Source organism: Chanos chanos, chromosome 3, assembly GCF_902362185.1.
Source record: "Chanos chanos chromosome 3, fChaCha1.1, whole genome shotgun sequence".
Classification (NCBI taxonomy): domain Eukaryota; kingdom Metazoa; phylum Chordata; class Actinopteri; order Gonorynchiformes; family Chanidae; genus Chanos; species Chanos chanos.
Genome location: NC_044497.1, coordinates 9,227,839 through 9,247,121, shown reverse-complemented (window position 1 = coordinate 9,247,121; position 19,283 = coordinate 9,227,839). Strand labels below are relative to the sequence as shown.

At 42.8% G+C, this 19,283-nt stretch overlaps 3 protein-coding genes across 4 annotated transcripts; 2 read left to right on the top strand and 1 right to left on the bottom strand.

Annotated features, from left to right (window-relative positions):
• Positions 1-321: 321 nt before the first annotated feature.
• klhl15 (kelch-like family member 15) lies at positions 322-5,356 on the bottom strand. Of its 2 annotated transcripts, XM_030769131.1 has the most exons (4): positions 5,164-5,356; positions 3,674-3,761; positions 1,836-2,547; positions 322-1,432 (listed from the first exon to the last, which is right to left on the bottom strand). In XM_030769131.1, exons 1-4 carry the CDS (start codon positions 5,222-5,224, stop codon positions 323-325), a joined length of 1,971 nt encoding a protein of 656 aa, XP_030624991.1. In that variant the 5' UTR covers positions 5,225-5,356; the 3' UTR covers position 322. The 2 variants fall into 2 exon arrangements, with proteins under 2 accessions (XP_030624991.1, XP_030624992.1); XM_030769132.1 differs by lacking the exons at positions 3,674-3,761; positions 5,164-5,356 and adding an exon at positions 3,155-3,239.
• Positions 5,357-7,290: 1,934 nt separating this feature from the next.
• eif2s3 (eukaryotic translation initiation factor 2, subunit 3 gamma) lies at positions 7,291-12,449 on the top strand. The gene is made up of 12 exons (XM_030768216.1): positions 7,291-7,367; positions 8,052-8,115; positions 8,432-8,559; positions 8,969-9,090; positions 9,765-9,859; positions 9,966-10,124; positions 10,487-10,621; positions 10,780-10,874; positions 11,183-11,327; positions 11,460-11,629; positions 11,794-11,966; positions 12,130-12,449. Exons 1-12 carry the CDS (start codon positions 7,299-7,301, stop codon positions 12,191-12,193), a joined length of 1,419 nt encoding a protein of 472 aa, XP_030624076.1. The 5' UTR covers positions 7,291-7,298; the 3' UTR covers positions 12,194-12,449.
• Positions 12,450-13,637: 1,188 nt separating this feature from the next.
• zfx (zinc finger protein X-linked) lies at positions 13,638-18,068 on the top strand. The gene is made up of 8 exons (XM_030768183.1): positions 13,638-13,714; positions 14,579-14,680; positions 14,829-15,140; positions 15,283-15,432; positions 15,537-15,674; positions 15,790-15,927; positions 16,404-16,553; positions 16,656-18,068. The coding sequence occupies exons 2-8, from the start codon at positions 14,614-14,616 to the stop codon at positions 17,876-17,878; spliced, it is 2,178 nt and encodes a 725-aa protein (XP_030624043.1). The 5' UTR covers positions 13,638-13,714; positions 14,579-14,613; the 3' UTR covers positions 17,879-18,068.
• The last annotated feature ends 1,215 nt before the right edge of the window (positions 18,069-19,283 follow it).

Below are 19,283 nucleotides of genomic sequence, written 5' to 3'. Positions count from 1 at the left end.
AAGTAAACTGGACAAAGGAAAGAGTGTTTGACATCACAGGAAACAACATGTTATTAAAGGATATGCTATAGTTAATGGGAAAAGAGGATTATGGGAACTGCTGGAACTTGAACTATTGGAAATATTTTTTATGTCCAAAAATGTGTCCACAGGAAACTGTTTTTGCTGATGTTTACATCCTCTCTAAAGGAGAAAGAAGCTAGTTCTGGAGCTATCATCAGTACTGTAGTATTATTTTCACTCTTGTAAACGAATTTTTTTTTACTGCCCTGGGAACACAAAGGTTCCTGGGTTGAGTCAGAAACTGGGAACATTCCTTGCCTCAGCTGCACCGTCTCACATGTTCCAGAACGTACTCTGGGAAGTGCAAACTGCACACCTGCAGCCCATCCAATTTGCAAGGCATCCTGGGATACTCATCCTCTTTCCACTTGTTTTCCTCGGGGTCAAAAGTGAGGATAGAGTCGCTGTAGTGACCGTTGTAGCACAGCCCTCCGAGCACCATAATCTGTCTGTCCAGCACCGCCACACCGTGCCCACTGCGTCCAATGGGCATCGAGGCAAGAATGGTCCACTCGTCTGTCTCTGGATCATACACCTCTGTCGAGGGGCAACCTTGTGATTCGAAAGAGGCGCGTAGGATCACGCACACCCCTCCAAACACGTAAAGTTTCCCATTGTGAGAGATCATCTTATGAAAGCAGCGAGCGTAGTTCATCTTAGACTTGTTCTCCCAGCAGTTGGTGAGGATCGGCGTGCGCCGCGTGCGATGTTCGGATGCCGCCTCCCTCCCGGGGTCGAAAACGCACACCTGTTTAGAGGTCGAGGAGGAAGTGATGCCACCAGTGATGTACAACTTGCCGTTGAGTACCGTACCTTCGTGTCCGTACTTGTTGACAGGATATGGATCCACAAACTCCCACTTGTCCTCGATAATGTCATATCGTTCGGTGGAGTAGAACGTCTCATCCCTCGTGCGTCCTGCCACGGCATAGATGTACTTCCCGATGACGCCAACTGCAAATTCCGACCGCGGCACGGACATGTCAGCCATGCGCAACCAGGAGTTCTGTCGAGGGTCGTAACGATATACTTTGGAGGAGGCGTGAAACTCTCCATCTGGCCCTAACTCTTCTCCTCCCAGCAGGAATGCAAAGTTGTTGACTATGGCAAGGCAGTCTGGTCGAAGGGGTACCTGCGGACCTTCCAGCTCCCACCAAACTTTGGGACGTTGCAGCAGTAAGATCTTACTGTTGACCATGCTGTGGCCAATCATTCCTCTAAATACAGCAGTCTGTGGTCGCACTGACCGGATGCGGTTGGACTTGCTGTTGACCAGCGGTTGCCTGTGTACCTCATGGAAGTAAGTGAGTGCCTGATCCACCTCCTGTCTCAGCTGGCGGGAGTATCGATAGAATTCTGAGGTCTTCACCTGTGGAAATGTGGAAAATCAAAACAACATTGTTTATTTTTCCTAAAATTGAGCGAGGTAATTCAACTGCTGCAGGCTAACTAGCTCAGAGGTTTACTGTCTTTTCAGTAACACATCACACTGGAATGGGACTAAAACTTAAATGGTACTTATTTATTTTGTGACAAACAGCTATGTTACCTTTTTCACTATGACAGTTTCTGCTGTATTTATGGTCTGGTCAAGGTAATAATCAGTGTTGCAATTCTATATGGAAATTCAACTATTTCTCCAGGCCTTGATTAAACATTGTTTTTGAGAAGTCGAGTTGAGAATAGCTTTGCTTAGGAGCTGAGAAGGCACATAAATGAATACAGTCGATCTGAGGAGGGTATGAAGCGCTTCCGGGTTATTGGGACGTTACCTTCTCAAACACGTGAGCGGGAGTCATGAGACAGAAGCGCAGGTTCTGGACCACAGTGTCCGTGTGTCTCCAGCGACGCCGGTCGTGCCGCAGCCAGGCCTGGACCGCCTCGTACAGCTCGATCTCCGGAAAACGACTCAGTTTGTCGCTGTCCAGGTACGCCATCAGCTTCTCCAGGCTCAGGTAAGACAGGAAGTCCGGCCGCGCCATCAGAGGCACAAAGTTCTCCAACAGGAAGGCGTCCAGCTGCTCCTGCACTCCTTCCACCCCGACGCTGAAGTCTTCCAGCAGACGCATGACCTCGGCGCAGTTCTCCAGGCAGATTTTGGTCAGAAGGAAGGAGCAGCAGAACTCCACAGCTTCGGTGAGCTGCACGTACATGGCGGCCTGCAGGATCTCCTGCACCGTGGGCATGCTGAGCTCCAAGGAGCCATAGTACATGAAGCGCAAGACATGTCCGAAACCTGCCGCGGTCAACCCCTTCATATGAATCTTGTCCTGATCGCGTTCCCTCATGTCTGCCGTGAACATTACTCGGAAGTAGTCGCTCTGTGTGGCCAGTAGTGCTTTGTGTGCCTGGAAGTGATGCTCTTCAATCAGCAGCGTGACGTCCAGCAGCAGGCGCTCTTCATACAGGGCTCGGAAGCCTGAGGACACGCTGCCATCGTGCACCTGGGACAGGTACACCTCCACATCCCCCGCCATCAGGCACCTGCAATGACATATCGGTGACAGTCTGTTACACTACTGAACACAACAACCAAATACAAACTAACCAATCCCAGAGTGTTGGTGTTTTTGGCATCTCCACCTTTGATTTGTTACCCCCTTTCTTATACCGAAATAAAGTGGGAAACAAATGAAAAGGGGAAGAAAAAAAATCACTTTTTTTTTTAATTATTTTGTTTTCTTGAAATATTCAAGGACACTACATACTCAAGGTCACTAACTGAACAGGTTGAGCAACATCAAGGAAATGTCATGAAAATGAAAATGTCATTTTTAAGCCACAAATAACATTGCGCTTTACTGTGTACTGCTTGGATATATGTGAGAAGTTAAGATCTGATAAACTACATTTAGATCCAAGAAAAAAATGATTTGTTTAGAATAGATGGAGCTCTGTTAACATGATGTATATATTTATGTGTTTGAGTGATTATGTGACGATAAAAATATGCAGGTCCCTGAAGATGCCTCTGGAAGGACTTCAGGAACATTCACACCTCAGCACTTCACTTTATGCTGTTGGAAGCCAAACTCTTTTTCAGTGTTCACCCACACAAACACACATACACACACGCACAATGCACACTCACCTCTGATTGGCCACGGGCATGTCACAGGGGGGTGTCCGAGCCAATCAGAGGACAGTGCCCCTTGTGTCCGTAGAAGGAAAAAAAAAACTCTTTTCTGAGGGTTTTCACCTAAATGACAAACCGACAAGCCCCGGCCATTAAATTAATATAAAATACATTTGGGGGTAAGGGAGAAACAAATGAATTGAATAAAACTCCAAACGTCCAAAAATCTTCTCTATACATTAGCATTCAAACACAACAGACTGACTGTGATTTAAAATTGGACTCTTGTAAGCTCCAGTTTTCTCCTTTTCCTGTACGTTTTCCTTAGAAATCTCTGGCTTTCACGAATAGTGAAAATTAAACAAATTACAATTACAATAAAAAAAAAATAAAAACAACTTAAGTTACTTCCAGACTTTAGTTACTTCCCTAATCAAATGTGACATAAAATGAAATAATTCTGAACATGTATCTAACAGAGGATAGAGTTTTTTGGCAGGTGGTGGTGGTGACAGGAACAGTAGAGCCGTGTACCTTTTGGAGGTGTCCTGACCTGCCGTAGGCTTAACTGACAGTGCGCTGAAGGGACGCTCACATTTCCTCTGCTTATGCTTGCCCTGCTCTGGAGAAAGACAAAAGGACACAGTCACAACTTAAGCTGCATCCCCAAGGGATGCAAGTACGCAATGTCAGGTAAGTCACTACACTAAAGGTGTCATGAGAAGGAACTCAATATTTACTTTTTCTTTTTTTTTTCTTTTTTTTTTTTTTAAATCTACTTAGTTACTTTTAATTGCAAATCATTTTTAAAAAGAGTTTATTCCATATGCATCTGAGGTAAACTGAAATCATATTACCATAAATATATTGGCTTCACTATGTCACCGACAACAACACTGATATCCAGTGCAGCAAATTATGTGCCAAGGCAAAATAAAATTATTAAGTTTTTTGTATTACGGCAAAATAAAACTGCATCACATTAAATGACACTCATACCTTGATCAAAGTTAGATCAGCCAAAATACTATAATTAGTATTGGTGATAAATGTAAAAGGTCTGGACTGAATGTGTGTGTGGTGTTTTTTGGGGGGGGGGGGGGGGGGGGCCTTACTTTTTTGTCATGGGACATGGCTATAATAAGTTACAATGGAGTTTGATTTGTTAGGCAGTTTGGACCAAATGTGGAATCAAAGAATCCGTGATTGTTTTCCAAAAGAAAAAAAAAGGTCTTGTCAAAACTACTGAGCTGCCACACTTTTACTGTGCTTTTAATGGTCTTCAAAGGCCTTACTGAGATTATTTGATAAATAGCAATGATCATTGTTCTGACGTTTATGACTGGCTTGATATTTAATAACCTCAAAATCACTTGAAATAAAACCACTGACGTGTTTGTGCCTGTCACCACATAAATTGCAGACAGTGAAACTGGTTGTAAACTCATAGTTAAAATATGTATGTCAATCATTCTGGATGGCATTTCGTGAGTTTTGATGGATGTCAGGTCAGCAGGACCATCAACTGAAATTGCTTGTTTATTTAGAAATAGCATTTCAGGTGCGCAGTACGCTGATGTCACAACAGTTAACTAAACACTGCCTTGACAAGTTACTTTGGTTGAAATTTTCTTTGACGATAATTCGGATACACACCTACGAGTTATACGGCATTTCCAGCCAACTAAGTAGGGCAACGCTAACGTATCAGATATTACTTTTAACTAAACTTTTCCACTTGGACTGTATTATGTCACTTTACCTTTTAAAAACAGGACCAGTATTTCCGCTGTAAACATCAACCGCTGAAGATGTCCCGTTTTGCTCCTGTTTAATTAGCCTACCTTTACTTTTGTGTCATGATACGTTAGCCACCGACAACTAAGCCACGACTCGTTGTACAAGAACCAAATAATACGAACGTTTATCAAATTCCCGCCCTGGGAATTTGATTCACACTATTTGACAAGCTCTGATCTGACAAAATCTGTAGTATGGACTTGTCTTTAGCCACTTGCTCTTACCTCGTCGATGCGACTCCACACAACCCCGCTTCGACCAGGGAGCTCGAGGTCCTTCAGACATGGAGTGCAGATGAGTTTCCAGAATCAGGAAAACAGGATTTGATAGTACATGACCACTAACGTATTGTCGTCCATACGTGTCTCGCTGTTGCAGTATATTTAGGTTATTTTCATTGAATAACAATATAGTATTTGTCTATAGCCTTCACAGCTATCAGAGACGCCATATTATTGTCTGCACTGACGTAATTTCCTGTTGTATAGTTGGGCGAGAGGAACTGTAGGCGTTCAGGAGTTTGCGGTTCTTATTAGTGCAAGGTGAATATGTCATTCAGTTTCATCTATTGTACTTGATGATTTGTTTATCCATCTAATCCCAAAATCTGTATGTGTCAGGCGATTCAATGTGAATTAACGTAGCGATGTTTTCTTTGCGAGGTGTTCCCTGTAAACTTACAAAGGGGATGAAGAGGAATTTTAGGGCTGCAATTTAGTCCATTACTGTGATTAGAGAGCATAACATAATAAAGGTCATTAAAAGGATAGTGCTGGTACTTATTCTAACACCTCTAGCTATGCTGCTCTGAAGAATATCATTTTAATTTGTGGCAGAACTGAATCTTAGCATAGGCAACTACGATTTACAGATTTTTAATTCGAATTTCAGACGGCAGACACTTTATCTAGAGCGTTTTAGATTTTCTAATATCACCAATTACATTGCATTTTACAAGTAATATGGACATATTTAAAATTGTTAATAAAATAACTATAACATGTCAAAATTTCATTCTTGAATACGTGGTATCCGAAGTGAATCACTAAGTATAATGTCATAAGTAAGGCGAACTATATCGACTATAATAACTTGAGCGTGTAATAGAGTAAAAAAAAAAGGTCCACAGGTCAAACTTAATTTACAGCATGAGTAGTATAACGGAAGCATCTCTCCTTATTTCAAAACCTGCTCAATTTCATATTTTAGTCTGAAAACGTTGGGGAAGCATTGCGTGTTTCAGTTTTTGGTAGATAAAATATTCTTTCTTCACTTTAGTAGTTCTATTACATGTAATTTTGTAAAGAGCAAAATCTGGACTGTTAATGGCAGATGCTTCGTGGCCTTGGACAACATGTAGTTGCGCAAAAAAATGTACATTTGCAGTGTTGTGAAGCTAACAACACTGCATTTCTTGACTCGTGGATCGTGAACATGATCATTAACCTCACTCCAACTAAAAAAGGTAGTAACTTCCCACCTTTATCTTCCTTAGTGACTGATGGCAGTTATCCAGGACACTGGAGAGCAATTAAAACCCTGCACAAATATATGTAATTGCTCTCCATGACCATAGTAAGTGTAGTACACAAATGCTCTCTTTCTCTCACTCATTATCTAAGCCGCTTATCCTAATCAGGGTCGCTGGGTGTGCTGGAGCCTATCCCAGCTGTGTAGTGCGAAAAGCAGGGAAACACCCTGGACCGGTCGCCAGTCCAGTGCAGGTACACAAAGCTATGGGCCCATAAATTAAGCGGCTTTAAGCAACCACTTTTGTCTTGAAGTCTATGGTACAGGACAACGAGCGCAAATTACTGAATTCTTATAGTTCATAAGAGTTCAGTAACTGCATCTCATTCCAGCTTCAATGATGGAGGTTCAACACCTTTGGTACAGACGATGTTGCATGTAAAAGACTACAAATACGATGCGTGTGACGTAATAATTAAGAGACGGACCCATGACATCTAGTTGAGATATTTGGACGTATTCCTAATCGCTTATTAATGTTTATAAAAGTTGACTTAACTGTGACATTTCTGCGCTCTAAGACCCTAGATAAGAGCATGTTAGCACAACAGACGTTACAGTTTCACTGGCACTACATAAATTAAATCGCGGGACTGATGTGGTTAGTGATTGCATCATCCACCCCAAATGCGCCGGTGGAATTGCTTTACTTACAAATAAAATCCTCTGTTACAATCTTCGAATTGAAAAGGTTGGGGCAATTCTAATCTTTAATTTTATAAAACGCCATGCAGCGTTATTCTTGCCAACTGAGTAACAGCATATCGTCCGATTCATAAATCTGATCAGGCAGCATATTCGCCCTACTCCAATTTCTTTTTCATTCAAGATGGCGGGTGACGAGTCTGGTGTAACGCTTGGCCAACCTCATCTTTCCAAACAAGACCTCAGCACTTTAGTGAGTCGTTATCTTTTTTTAATTGTTTTTATGGCAATCGGTTCCTAATTGATTACTTTGTCTCTGTTATGGTTTTCACGGCCACTGGTTGTAGCCCATGTTACTTGGCAATGCCGGGGAACATCAGCACATGATTCAGTAAGGACCCCATTGCATAGGAAAATGTGAATGGCGTGGGGTGTTAGCTTTAGCGATTTAACAACCTTAGTTTTTCCGAACTATCGATTTTTGTTACTCGACGGCTGTGAGGAGTATTAATTTTATGCAACTTAGCCTGTGCTATGACAAATCCCATACGAAATTTGATTGTGCCTGCGACTACACTCGGGGGATAAAAACACACGAGTTTGCTACGAGTTAGCAGATGAGCTAGACGTTTACCAATCCAAATTGATTTGCGAGCCATTCCCAGTAAAACTCTCTTTAGCGGCAAATACACTTCCGTCTGTTTGGTTCTAGTTTGAAGAACATGATCGTGACACGTCGAAATATTGGTGTAATTTTACGTGATGGGTATGTCCCTATCGCCCTGATTTGGTCCGCATCTGTTGTCAACACCAATAGAATGTGATTTTCCCATTTATTATATTTTGAAAAGAGTAGAAGCGTCTTAACTGCGTTGTTCGGTGTGTGTGTTAATAAGTTTTTAAATTATTTGTAATTTCATCTATTTTCTCTTCTCAGGATGTGAGTACATTGACGCCCCTTTCCCCGGAAATCATCAGTAGACAGGCAACAATAAATATAGGTGAGCGGTCTTCGCAATCCCACAGGTTTAGACACAGATTAAGCCTTGTGACTTGTTATGCTTTTTAATAGTTATGGTTTGTACACTGTTAGGCATAATGTGTCCAATAAACTTCCTTTTATTTTCTTCAGACCATTTTAGATATTTGATAGAGTGCAGACATTAAGTAGGTATGCAGGGACATCTGGGTAGTGAATATATGATGAGTAGAATTTATTTGTATCTGACTAACAAGTGAATATAATTATTGCAGTATTTGCAGTAGTCTGCTGTATAGCTGTCAATGGTGTATTTAAACCTGCTGATTTCCACTCAGGCACCATCGGCCATGTAGCCCATGGGAAGTCCACAGTGGTGAAGGCGATCTCAGGAGTGCACACTGTCAGATTCAAGAATGAACTGGAGCGGAACATCACCATCAAGTTGGGCTATGCTAACGCTAAGGTGAGTCAGTCAAACCTCCCTGGCTTAGTGAGGTAGTCAAACCTAATGCAAGCAACACTCTGAGTCAAAAGCCAGAAATGGCTGTTATTTGATTCAATTTAAGCTTGCAATATTATCTAAAGCTGTTCCTTTTTGAGTAGACACCCTGTCTGTGGTTAAACTCAGGAAAGCTGTAACACGTGTACAGTTGGAATGTCTGTACATATGTCTCAGTCTTATTGTCTTCCTTTGTGAAAATCTGATTATATTACGCGGGTCGCCTTACTGGGGGTAAAATATGACTGCAGCGTGATAACACTAATGTTCTCTATAAAATGTTAAGACTGTATCTATTATTGTTGGTACAGATAATATTTTTGTATTGATTGATCATTGCTGTAGAGAAAATAATGGTGCATTTGCATTGCAGATCTATAAATTGGATGACCCCAGTTGCCCAAGGCCTGAATGTTACAGGTCATGTGGTAGCAGCACCCCTGATGAGTTCCCTACAGACATTCCTGGCACCAAAGGCAATTTCAAATTAGTTAGGTAGGTTTCTACATGACTTAATCAAAATCTATCGGAGACCTGGCTTTTTAGGTTTTATGAAGCATAATTCACACATTGGCTTTAAAGCTGACTTTTGAGTGTATTTCCAAAAATAAAAATAAAAAAAACAACACACTGCCTTGAAAATTGCCCCACCAATTTGAAATTTGTATTTGTCTACAATGCATTGGGTCCCAGGATGTGTAGGTTCTTCCAAAGCCTGTGGATATGTAAACTGTCCTCTCTCCAGAAAAGCATTTACTGTTTTAAGTAGTGAATTCTTAAATCACCCTGCAAATTCTGTTCCTGTCCTTATGTAGACTGCTATGATGGTGGTAGCACTGATCAAAAACATTTGTTAGCCAAAAGGACGGTTGGGTAAGCTAGTGAACAAGGCAGAAAAGCATGTAACAGTTTATTGTAGTGTAGCTGAGTTCTGTCCTTTCCTCTGTGGTTATGAGTGCCGTCTCGGAACCTGACTTCCCCATTTTCTCTGTTCATTGCCCAGCCTAGCCTTGCATTGCATTTAAAATGTGTTTGAACTGAAACTTTTCTAGATGGATGTGAGGAACTAGAGCTGACATTGCTTGAGGCTCAGATCAGATCAGTTGTGTGTTGAAACTGACGGGAAATGTAAACAAAACCCTGAAGAACTTTTCTCTCGTTTGCTCAAGACATGTCTCATTTGTGGATTGCCCGGGTCACGACATCTTGATGGCCACCATGTTGAACGGCGCTGCTGTTATGGATGCCGCTCTCCTTCTGATTGGTGTGTACGAAATCATCCGGAAGTAGCACCGGAAGTAGCCGTAATAATCTCTCACAGAACAGATATCACACCTCATCTCTAAAATAAACTTCATATGCTCTTTCAGCTGGTAATGAGTCCTGCCCACAGCCTCAGACATCAGAGCATCTGGCTGCTATTGAGATCATGAAGTTGAAGCATATCCTGATCCTGCAGAACAAGATTGACCTGGTGAAAGAGAGTCAGGCCAAAGAGCAATATGAGCAGATCTTGGCTTTTGTGCAGGGTAAGTCTATCGTTTGTGTCCATTAACATTAACATCATTGTGTATTAATCTATAATAATGTTGTTTACTCTAGGTTTTAAATCTTATATGTGGCTTGATACTAGAGGTAGAGAAGGCTAATTGTCTATCACAGTTATACATGTTGATTATTGCAGTGTATGTAGCCAGCACTGAAATTGGCTTTAGTTTATAACAGACATTTGAATGGGATGAATATTTAAATCAAGAGGGTTTCTAGTATTGTGGGAATTCATTTTTTTCACTGTTTTGAATTCTATTACATTCAGCTTTGTGCTTTATTTCTAACTGAAGTATTTTCTTGTGGACTGGAGCATGTAATTAATTGGCCGTCCTCTTTGCAGGCACAGTTGCCGAGGGAGCTCCCATCATTCCCATCTCAGCCCAGCTGAAGTACAACATTGAGGTGGTGTGTGAGTACATTGTGAAGAAGATCCCTGTGCCTATCCGCGATTTCACTTCAGAGCCTCGCCTTATTGGTAAATGCTTTTTACTGCTTGTGCTTGTGTTTATTTACTGCGCGTGGCTTTTTGTCGTGAATGTGGAGAGAGGAGAGAAAAGTCTTAAATAATTACAAGTCTTCATGTGCTGGTATTGGAGTTTGACTAGTGTTTCCCTGGTGTTTCCCTTATTTCAGTGATCAGGTCATTTGACGTAAATAAGCCAGGCTGTGAGGTGGATGATCTGAAAGGAGGTGTGGCCGGAGGCAGTATTCTCAAAGGAGTGCTAAAGGTACGTTCTGCTCCATCTCTCAACACACAGATACATACACACACACACACACAGCCTTCCTTCTCAATATTCATCTACCCAAATTTAGATGAAGACGTGCGTTTCGTAAGTACGCAGATCTGCGAGTTTGTCATTGATTTAGAAGGTAAAGTCTGGAAAGGGGCTATGGATAGAAAGACACAATGTACTAACATACCATTCCTTTGGAGAGGTACTCATATACATCATTGAAAAATAGGACTGATCAGCAGTCGGTTTTGGGGTTTTTTATTTGGTACTCATTCTTCTACGGATCTTATCGGACACAGGTGGGACAGGAATTGGAGGTCAGACCAGGTATTGTTTCAAAGGACCACGAAGGGAAGCTCATGTGCAAGCCTATATTCTCCAAGATTGTCTCGCTGTTCGCCGAACACAACGACCTACAGTACGCAGCGCCTGGAGGGCTGATAGGTACGCGCTCATAAATTTGTTAAATGTTTCGCCGCTCTTACGTTTTTTTGCTTGCGCTGGTAATTGACAGCTGTCTGAGAGTTTTCACCGGCAAGGGAGACGATCGATTTTGTTTTGTTCCGTTTTACGTAGGCGTGGGCACCAAAATTGATCCGACGCTATGCAGAGCCGATCGTATGGTGGGACAGGTCCTGGGCGCCGTCGGGGCTCTGCCCGAGATCTTCACAGAGCTGGAGATCTCCTACTTCTTGTTGAGAAGGCTTCTCGGAGTGCGTACTGAAGGAGACAAGAAAGCAGCTAAGGTGAGTCACAGTTCAGTTCTGTGGCTGACGTAGAGCTTTTTAATATTCCCTAGCTACCTTGAGAGACGTATTCATCAACCTAGTGAGTCTCCAACCTCTTGAGCTCAGGCTGTCTGTAAGTAATTCACGTGTAACAATGGCCTGTTCATAATTTTGGATTGCAGGTTCAGAAGCTGTCTAAGAATGAGGTGCTGATGGTGAACATTGGATCCTTGTCGACCGGTGGCCGTGTGAGCGCAGTGAAAGCTGATTTGGCTAAGATTGTGCTCACAAATCCGGTCTGCACAGAGGTGGGAGAGAAGATTGCCTTGAGTCGCAGAGTGGAGAAACATTGGCGGTGAGCAAACTGTATTTGGAGTAGCACTCAACTTTGGACATTTCTCTCACTTTTATTTTTGGTCTCCGTGGCGAAATCGGTTGAGCCGTTTTAACGCGTTTTGTTTTTAATTGTTCCAGTTGTATCTGCAATTCTCTGATTACTGTCTCTCCTATATTTTTAGTCTGATTGGCTGGGGACAGATCAGGAGAGGAGTGACCATCACACCCACAGTGGATGATGACTGAGGAACAACCTTTGTTGAAAATTAGCATTGCTCCTTCCTGGACATAAATATTAAACCATTTCCACACACCTGTGCAGAGGTCAGCTCCATGAGAGAAAGGAAGGATGTCTTTAATGAAAAGACATTGGTCCTCTGTTTTTGGGATCTGAACCATCTACAATGTATGGACTGGCCTAATTTATACATACAAGATGAGGATAAGTATGGATTTTAGGTTTGTCAAAACCTTGCAGTGAAAACAAATAAAACATTTTGGATCAAAAAATTCGTGTGGCTATATGTTCTGTGTTGCATTTCTCCCTCAGTCTCGTTATATCAGTGCATTGTAGTCACCTTTTACAATGCAAAGTTCGAAAGCATTTGGTCAGAACGTCTCCTCAGTAAATTATGAGATTGACACTTATCATTTACTATATTTTAGCAGGTGAAACTTGTATGAAAAGTGATGGGATGCGAAGTCGAAGTGTTGTTCGTTTTCCTCCAAAGGGTATTTGACAATAAACTTCTCGTTTGAGCCGGCTTGGAAGTTCATTCAGAAATACTGTTGTACGTGAAAATGACTGTGCTGCAGATCCCATCGCTGCCATCATCATTCTCATTAGCATAAGTTAATTCTACTGCAGCACAGTAGTTCGCTCGTCTTGTTTGACGGGCATAGTCTCTTGTAGGTTAGTATTTTCTTTGCAAAATCTTTCTACTCGATTTCAGCTCAAGCCATTACAAAACGCTTCCGTGGTGACCATTGCTAGAATTCAGACAGTTATAAATTGATTCGTATTCACAGGAATGCTCCGAACGCATTTGAGAGGTTTCAAGTAGACAGCTAACCGTGGTAAAAACTGACAAAAACGATGACAGTTGTCCATATCGTTACATGTGGACATGGTGGGGTCATAATCGTACCGCATGGACCGAGATATTAGCTGAATGAGCACTGCCGATTATAAAATACGCTAGCTCAAAGATGATATTCTACACATACAATTTGCTAACCTCTGAAGCTAACGGGTGTTCTGTTTTGGTAATCGCTTCATGACACTCAAATGAACAAATCCATAATCTTGGTCCCAGATCGTTATCCTTGAAAATTCAACACGCATATCCATTGCTCATTGAGCATACATAATATCGCTTTTATAAAATTTGTCAAACTAATTATCACGATTCTGTTTCCATGGCCTGCCCTCTGTACAAGTGCCAGCTATTCTCACTAACCCCTTCCGCATTTTCCTGCGGCTCTGTAGCTGTGACGTGTTGTGCTGACAGCGGGTTGAATGCTGGCGGAGCCGGAGGCTGCGGCGTTTTGGACTGCATTAGTGGCGCTCCGAAACACTCGGCCCCTCCCTCCTTGCGATCACTGGCCCGCCCTGCTTACACAAGATCCCGTCTGAGTTTTGCCCGAGTCTGGGGGAACCCGTACGGCCTTGAAAGTGTGAGGATAGGCCGTAATTATAGCCAAATCCGGAAAGCAAGAAAACACGGCCCGAATTCGAAGACAGGACGATTTCCTCGAGCTTTTAGCGTAAGTAGGTGAAAGATCGTGCTTTAAAATTTGTTTTCTAAATGGGTAGGATTAGCGTTTTTAAGGACTAGTGCTAGGCCCCCGTTAGCGGTAAGCCAAGGCCTCCGGAGGCCACACTTAGGCCGCGAAGACAAAGACGGAGTTCCCTCGAAGTTTGGGTGTAGAAAAACTGACGCAGTAGTGCGACATGTTTTCAGATTTTTGACGACACCATCGAGTTCATAGATATTTACACTATGGTCTATGAATTCAGTGTATTGATATTGAATGGAATCGGTTTAATGCAATTACTTGATCGTACAAAATGGCGACCGTACTTTAACCACAGAGATTAGTCTATGCTGCATTGCTTGAAGTGGGTGTGATTCGGCGCCATTTCCAATAGCGCTTTGTGGCGCGTCACTTGACAACAGTGATTTTTGGGCGGAGCACCTGTTTTGACGTCAAAAAAGTTATATTGTATACATCGACTCTTGGAGACAGCATCAAATACAAATTTTGAAAAATCAATGAACTCACTTGCTAAAAGCTAAGCAAAAATACTGTTGTTATTATACTGCAGTAACCGGATCGCGACTTAAATACTAAAACCATGCAAACATAACATCAGCAATGCTTAATTACAGCGTACAGCTTCACTGTAATGAATGTCTTGAGGCAATTGAGCAGTTATAATAACTATTGTCTTTGTCATAAATATGTGCTTAAATCAGCTGTCATGGTTAGTCTTTTAGAGGTATTCTCTACCTAAGCTACAAACTGAATTGACATGTTTGTTTGGACAGGGGAACATGAAATTCATTAGTAATTAGGTGTTTTGTCTCTGTGAATGTATCTCATTTTTCTGGTGTTCTGCACAAGTAGGAATGAATATACTATGCAGATGAGGAGTGGGTACAATGGATGAAGATGTGACAGCCCTGTCTATCCACTCTGAAGAACCGAAGATCACCTTCCGTGGATCAGGTCATTTGAGAGCACCAATATATTGTTTTCAAATATCTCACTTGAGATTTTTTTTTTTTTTTTGAATGAGAACATGTTTTCCAAGAGGAAAGAATCATACCTCTGTTGGCCTTTGTCCGACTCCTGTGTGTCTTTGTTCGTTTTTCAGACGGCGATGAGGACGATGCTGTGGTCGTGGAGCTCCAGGAGACCGTGTTTGTCTCTGGTGCACAGGGAGAAAGCATGTCGGTGCACAGTTTCGCTCCAGATGAGCTGGTAATCCAGGATGCCATCGAGGATGTGGTGGCAGAATACGTGCAGTGCACTGATGAGGAGGGGCTAAGGGCCATCCCCGTGGAAACCTGTGTGATGTCACCTGAGGAGGTGGCTTTGGAAGACGAGGGGCTGCAGGTCGACGTGGCTACGGACGGAAACGTCCAGGAAGACCCAGACGGCTGTGGAGACTACCTGATGATTTCCCGTAAATCTCATCTTTCCCCTGCTGTTCAGTTAATCTACATGCATCTGTGTTCCGCTGCTGTTAAGAATACTGAAGATATGAATTGAAAGTCACAGCTTTGCTTAGTTTTGGCTCCTTCTAACACTATCCTTTGTTCTTTTAGTGGACGAAGCTGGCAAACTGGTCTCTGATGATGGTGCCAAGGTGACGGTCAAGGGTTTAGAAGATCAGGTAGAAGTTGAGAAGGATGAGGAGGGTCAAGAGGTCATCAAGGTATACATCTTCAAAGCTGACTCAGGAGAGGAAGACTTGGGTAAGAGGAGGCTCTACTGCTATTTAAATCACCCAGCTCTCTTGTCTGTATACTTAAATATGAACTTCCTTTCACTCTCAAGCCGTGTGTGTAAATAATTACAGGGGGCACCGTCGACATCAGGGAAAATGAGATTGACGTTGATGAGGGCGTGGAGTTGGTGGACTCTTCGGGTCTGCCCATTCGAGAGAAAATGGTATATATGTCAGTGGATGAAGCCAATCAGGGGCAGGATGATCTCAGTAAGTCTTTCAACCATCCATTTGTCCTGTTTGCAAGTGAACGGTTGACCGGTGCGGGCATCGGTGTAGGTCTTGGTGCGTTTGTGCTGTAAAAGCTGTCTGAATCTCTCTGTAGATGTAGCTGATAAGATCTCTGATGAGGTGTACATGGAGGTGGTGGTGGGGGGTGAAGAGCCAGCAATCCGTCAACGTCAATACGAAAGTGCTTCACTTAACAAGGACTTTATGCCTGTAACTTGGGCACCTGCATACGGTTAGTCATGGTCAGGTCACACAGTCTTGCACACACACACTCACACACACACAGAGACAATACCATGCATGAACACACACACACACACACACACCAGTAGTCAAACTCTTCCTGTTTAGACTAGGGATTCCCTGACTTGCATGGAAGTAAATAACTAACCTTTTCCTAGTCTTTTGGGTAGTTAAGGCAAAAGTCTGTGTTTGCTCTGCTTTTGTCAGTGCAATAGGTTACACATGTATTTTTTAAGCCAGTTTCGAATAGAAACTATCAAAGAAAGGATTTAAACGTTAAAATTTGGGATTTTACAAATATGAATGAAGTGTTTAAGTAGAGAAGTTATTTTTGGCTGTTGTGTTTTGCTTGTATTTGCTGCAGAAAGCACAAGTGTAAAACCTGCACTGGCAGAAAAGCTTTGTTAATGTGTCCTTTGTGAAAGCTTTGTGAATGTGGTACTGAACGTGGTTCTGTTGGGTTAGACGGGGAGGAGAACACGGGCTCTGAGAACCGGAACGGAGCAGCCAGCGCTCTGCTACACATCGACGAGTCGGACATGATTGACAAGTTGAACCGACAGCGGAGCAAGAGCAAGAACAAAAAACGCAATGAGACTCGTCAAGTTCAGACAGGTACAGTTCTTCTCTGGAGTTTTCCAAGAACTCAGGTTTTTTTCCCCTGAGGTTTGAACTCACTTGCCCCTCTTCATCTGTCTGTTTTCTCTTCCCCTCAAGCGATCATCATTGGACCTTACGGCCAGCCTTTGACGGTGTATCCCTGCATGCTTTGCGGCAAAAAGTTCAAATCACGTGGATTTCTTAAACGCCACACCAAGAATCACCATCAGGATATGCTGAACAAGAAGAAGTACCAGTGCACAGACTGTGACTTCACCACCAACAAAAAGGCCAGTCTTCACAACCATATGGAGATCCACACGCTGAGTAGCAAAGCCCCCTTTGAGTGTGAGATATGTGGTAAAGAGTTCCACCAGCAGGCGGCGCTGTTTTCTCACCGACTACAACACCATCACCGAGAGTCCAAGCTCCAGATCCCACCTCCCACCACCAAAATGCACAAGTGCAAGTTCTGCGATTACGAGACTGCAGAGCAGGGACTCCTTAACCGACACTTGCTGGCCGTACACAGCAAGAACTTCCCCCACATTTGCGTAGAGTGCGGGAAGGGATTCCGTCATCCCTCGGAGCTGAAGAAGCACATGAGGACTCACACAGGCGAAAAGCCCTACTCGTGCCTCTACTGCGACTACAAGTCGGCCGACTCATCCAACCTGAAGACGCACGTGAAAACCAAGCACAGCAAAGAGATGCCCTACAAGTGCGAGCGTTGCTTCCAGACGTTCGCGGAGCCTGAGGAGCTCATGCAGCACGGACTGACGCACGAGGAGGCCAAGACGCACCAGTGCACCCACTGCGACCACAGGAGTTCCAACTCTAGCGACCTTAAACGTCACATCATTTCCGTGCACACCAAAGACTACCCGCACAAATGCGCCGTGTGCGGCAAGGGCTTCCACCGGCCGTCGGAGCTCAAGAAGCACTCCGCCTCCCACAAGGCCAAGAAGCTCCACCAGTGCCGACACTGCAACTTCAAGATCGCGGATCCGTTCGTGCTCAGTAGGCACATCCTGTCCGTTCACACCAAAGACAAACAGGCTTTCCCGGATAAAGGGGGGGTCAAGAGGACATTCGGGGCGGGTAAGAAGGTTTTGTCGGGCGGCGGCACAGCCAAGGTGCAGAGAGAGCGACGGGTCTACCAGTGTCAGTATTGTGACTATAGCACAGGCGATGCCTCGGGTTTCAAGAGGCACGTGATCTCCATCCATACCAAGGACTACCCACACCGCTGTGAGTTCTGCTCAAAGGGGTTCCGCAGACCCTCAGAGAAGAACCAGCACATTATGCGGCACCACAAAGACATGGTGCCTCCGGTGTGACCCAGACGTCTTGCCAAACGTTCTCTTAGAAACTCCAATCAGACAACCAGTGCCCTACTCAGCTGTACAAAGACCTACCTTTTCCTTAGTTTTGATATAACAATAATTGACACCCTTATTAGTTCTGAAACTGATACCTTGAATGACTGTAGGATAAAGTCTGATTGTTGGGGGTTGAATGCAGCGTAGAGATGTGGAGTGATTGGTTGAATGAAACATAGCTTTGAACAGTAATTTATTTTTCATTGTGTCAGTATCCTATGTTTGCAGGGTTTGTTTTTTGCTTTTTTTTTGTTTGTTTGTTTGTTTTGTTTTGTGTTTTGTTTTTGCTTTTTTTACTTCAATACTTTGGTAAAGACGGGGCAAAAAATAAGAGCACTTGTTTAAGTGGACTGCTGCAGTTTATGCATAATCTTTGATATTAACTTAAGAAAGACGTTGTTTGTGGGGTTGATTTTTTTTTTTTTTAAATATTAGGTTGTAAGATGCTTTTAATTTCATGGCAGTTCTTTGGCATCGCAAATTCTTGTTGTTGTAAAATCAGGTTAGCAGATGTTCCACAAGATTTAGGTTTTGAATATTGAATATGAATGTTAGGTTTGAAATATGGAATCGATTGTTGAGGTGTAATCATGAACAGCATATAAGAACAGACAGCATGACCGCACACATGGTCTGTCTGAAATATCACATATTTGGCTACAGTTTTGTAGGTCTATGCACTTAAAACACATCCCTCAGAGCTGAGACGGAGAGATGTGGTATTTTGAGTTTGATACTTCACGTTGCAGTCGAGCAGTTTTGACTGGTGTTTGTGTTGAATGTTGGTGTTAAGGAAGTCTAAGCTATAGCGCTAATTCTTTAAGGAAATAGATGTATGACTGCCGTAACGATGGTATTTTTAAAGGCAATTGACAGACTAAACACCAAAAGATATCTCACTCGTGTCAATATATATCTATGTATACATACACACACTGACATAAAAAAGAGATTGAGCCTGAAAGCTCCAGAAAGGACAGAATCTTCACTACTTAAAAGCAGAGCTGAACTCTCACCTCCCTTACAACGATGTGTATGTATACAGTGCATCTGCGGTAGAGAGCAAAAACCTACAACCTAATCAAGTGATTACTACCTGAATAATTGCCATAATGACAAATGATCATGTAAAAAAAAAAAAAATGATCCTGTGTCATAGGATTTGCCAGTCATTAGCACAGTGTAGCTTACTGGTTATCACTGATGATAAACTGTATAAAAATCATTAACTGTCTGCTCATGGCTAATTGTCATTGTTCATAATAACCTTTGTATAATCAGAGTAAACTAAGATATAATGGTAAATATTGTTTTGTACATCTTGAAAAATACCTATGTATAAATTTGAAGTAGTCTTATGTAA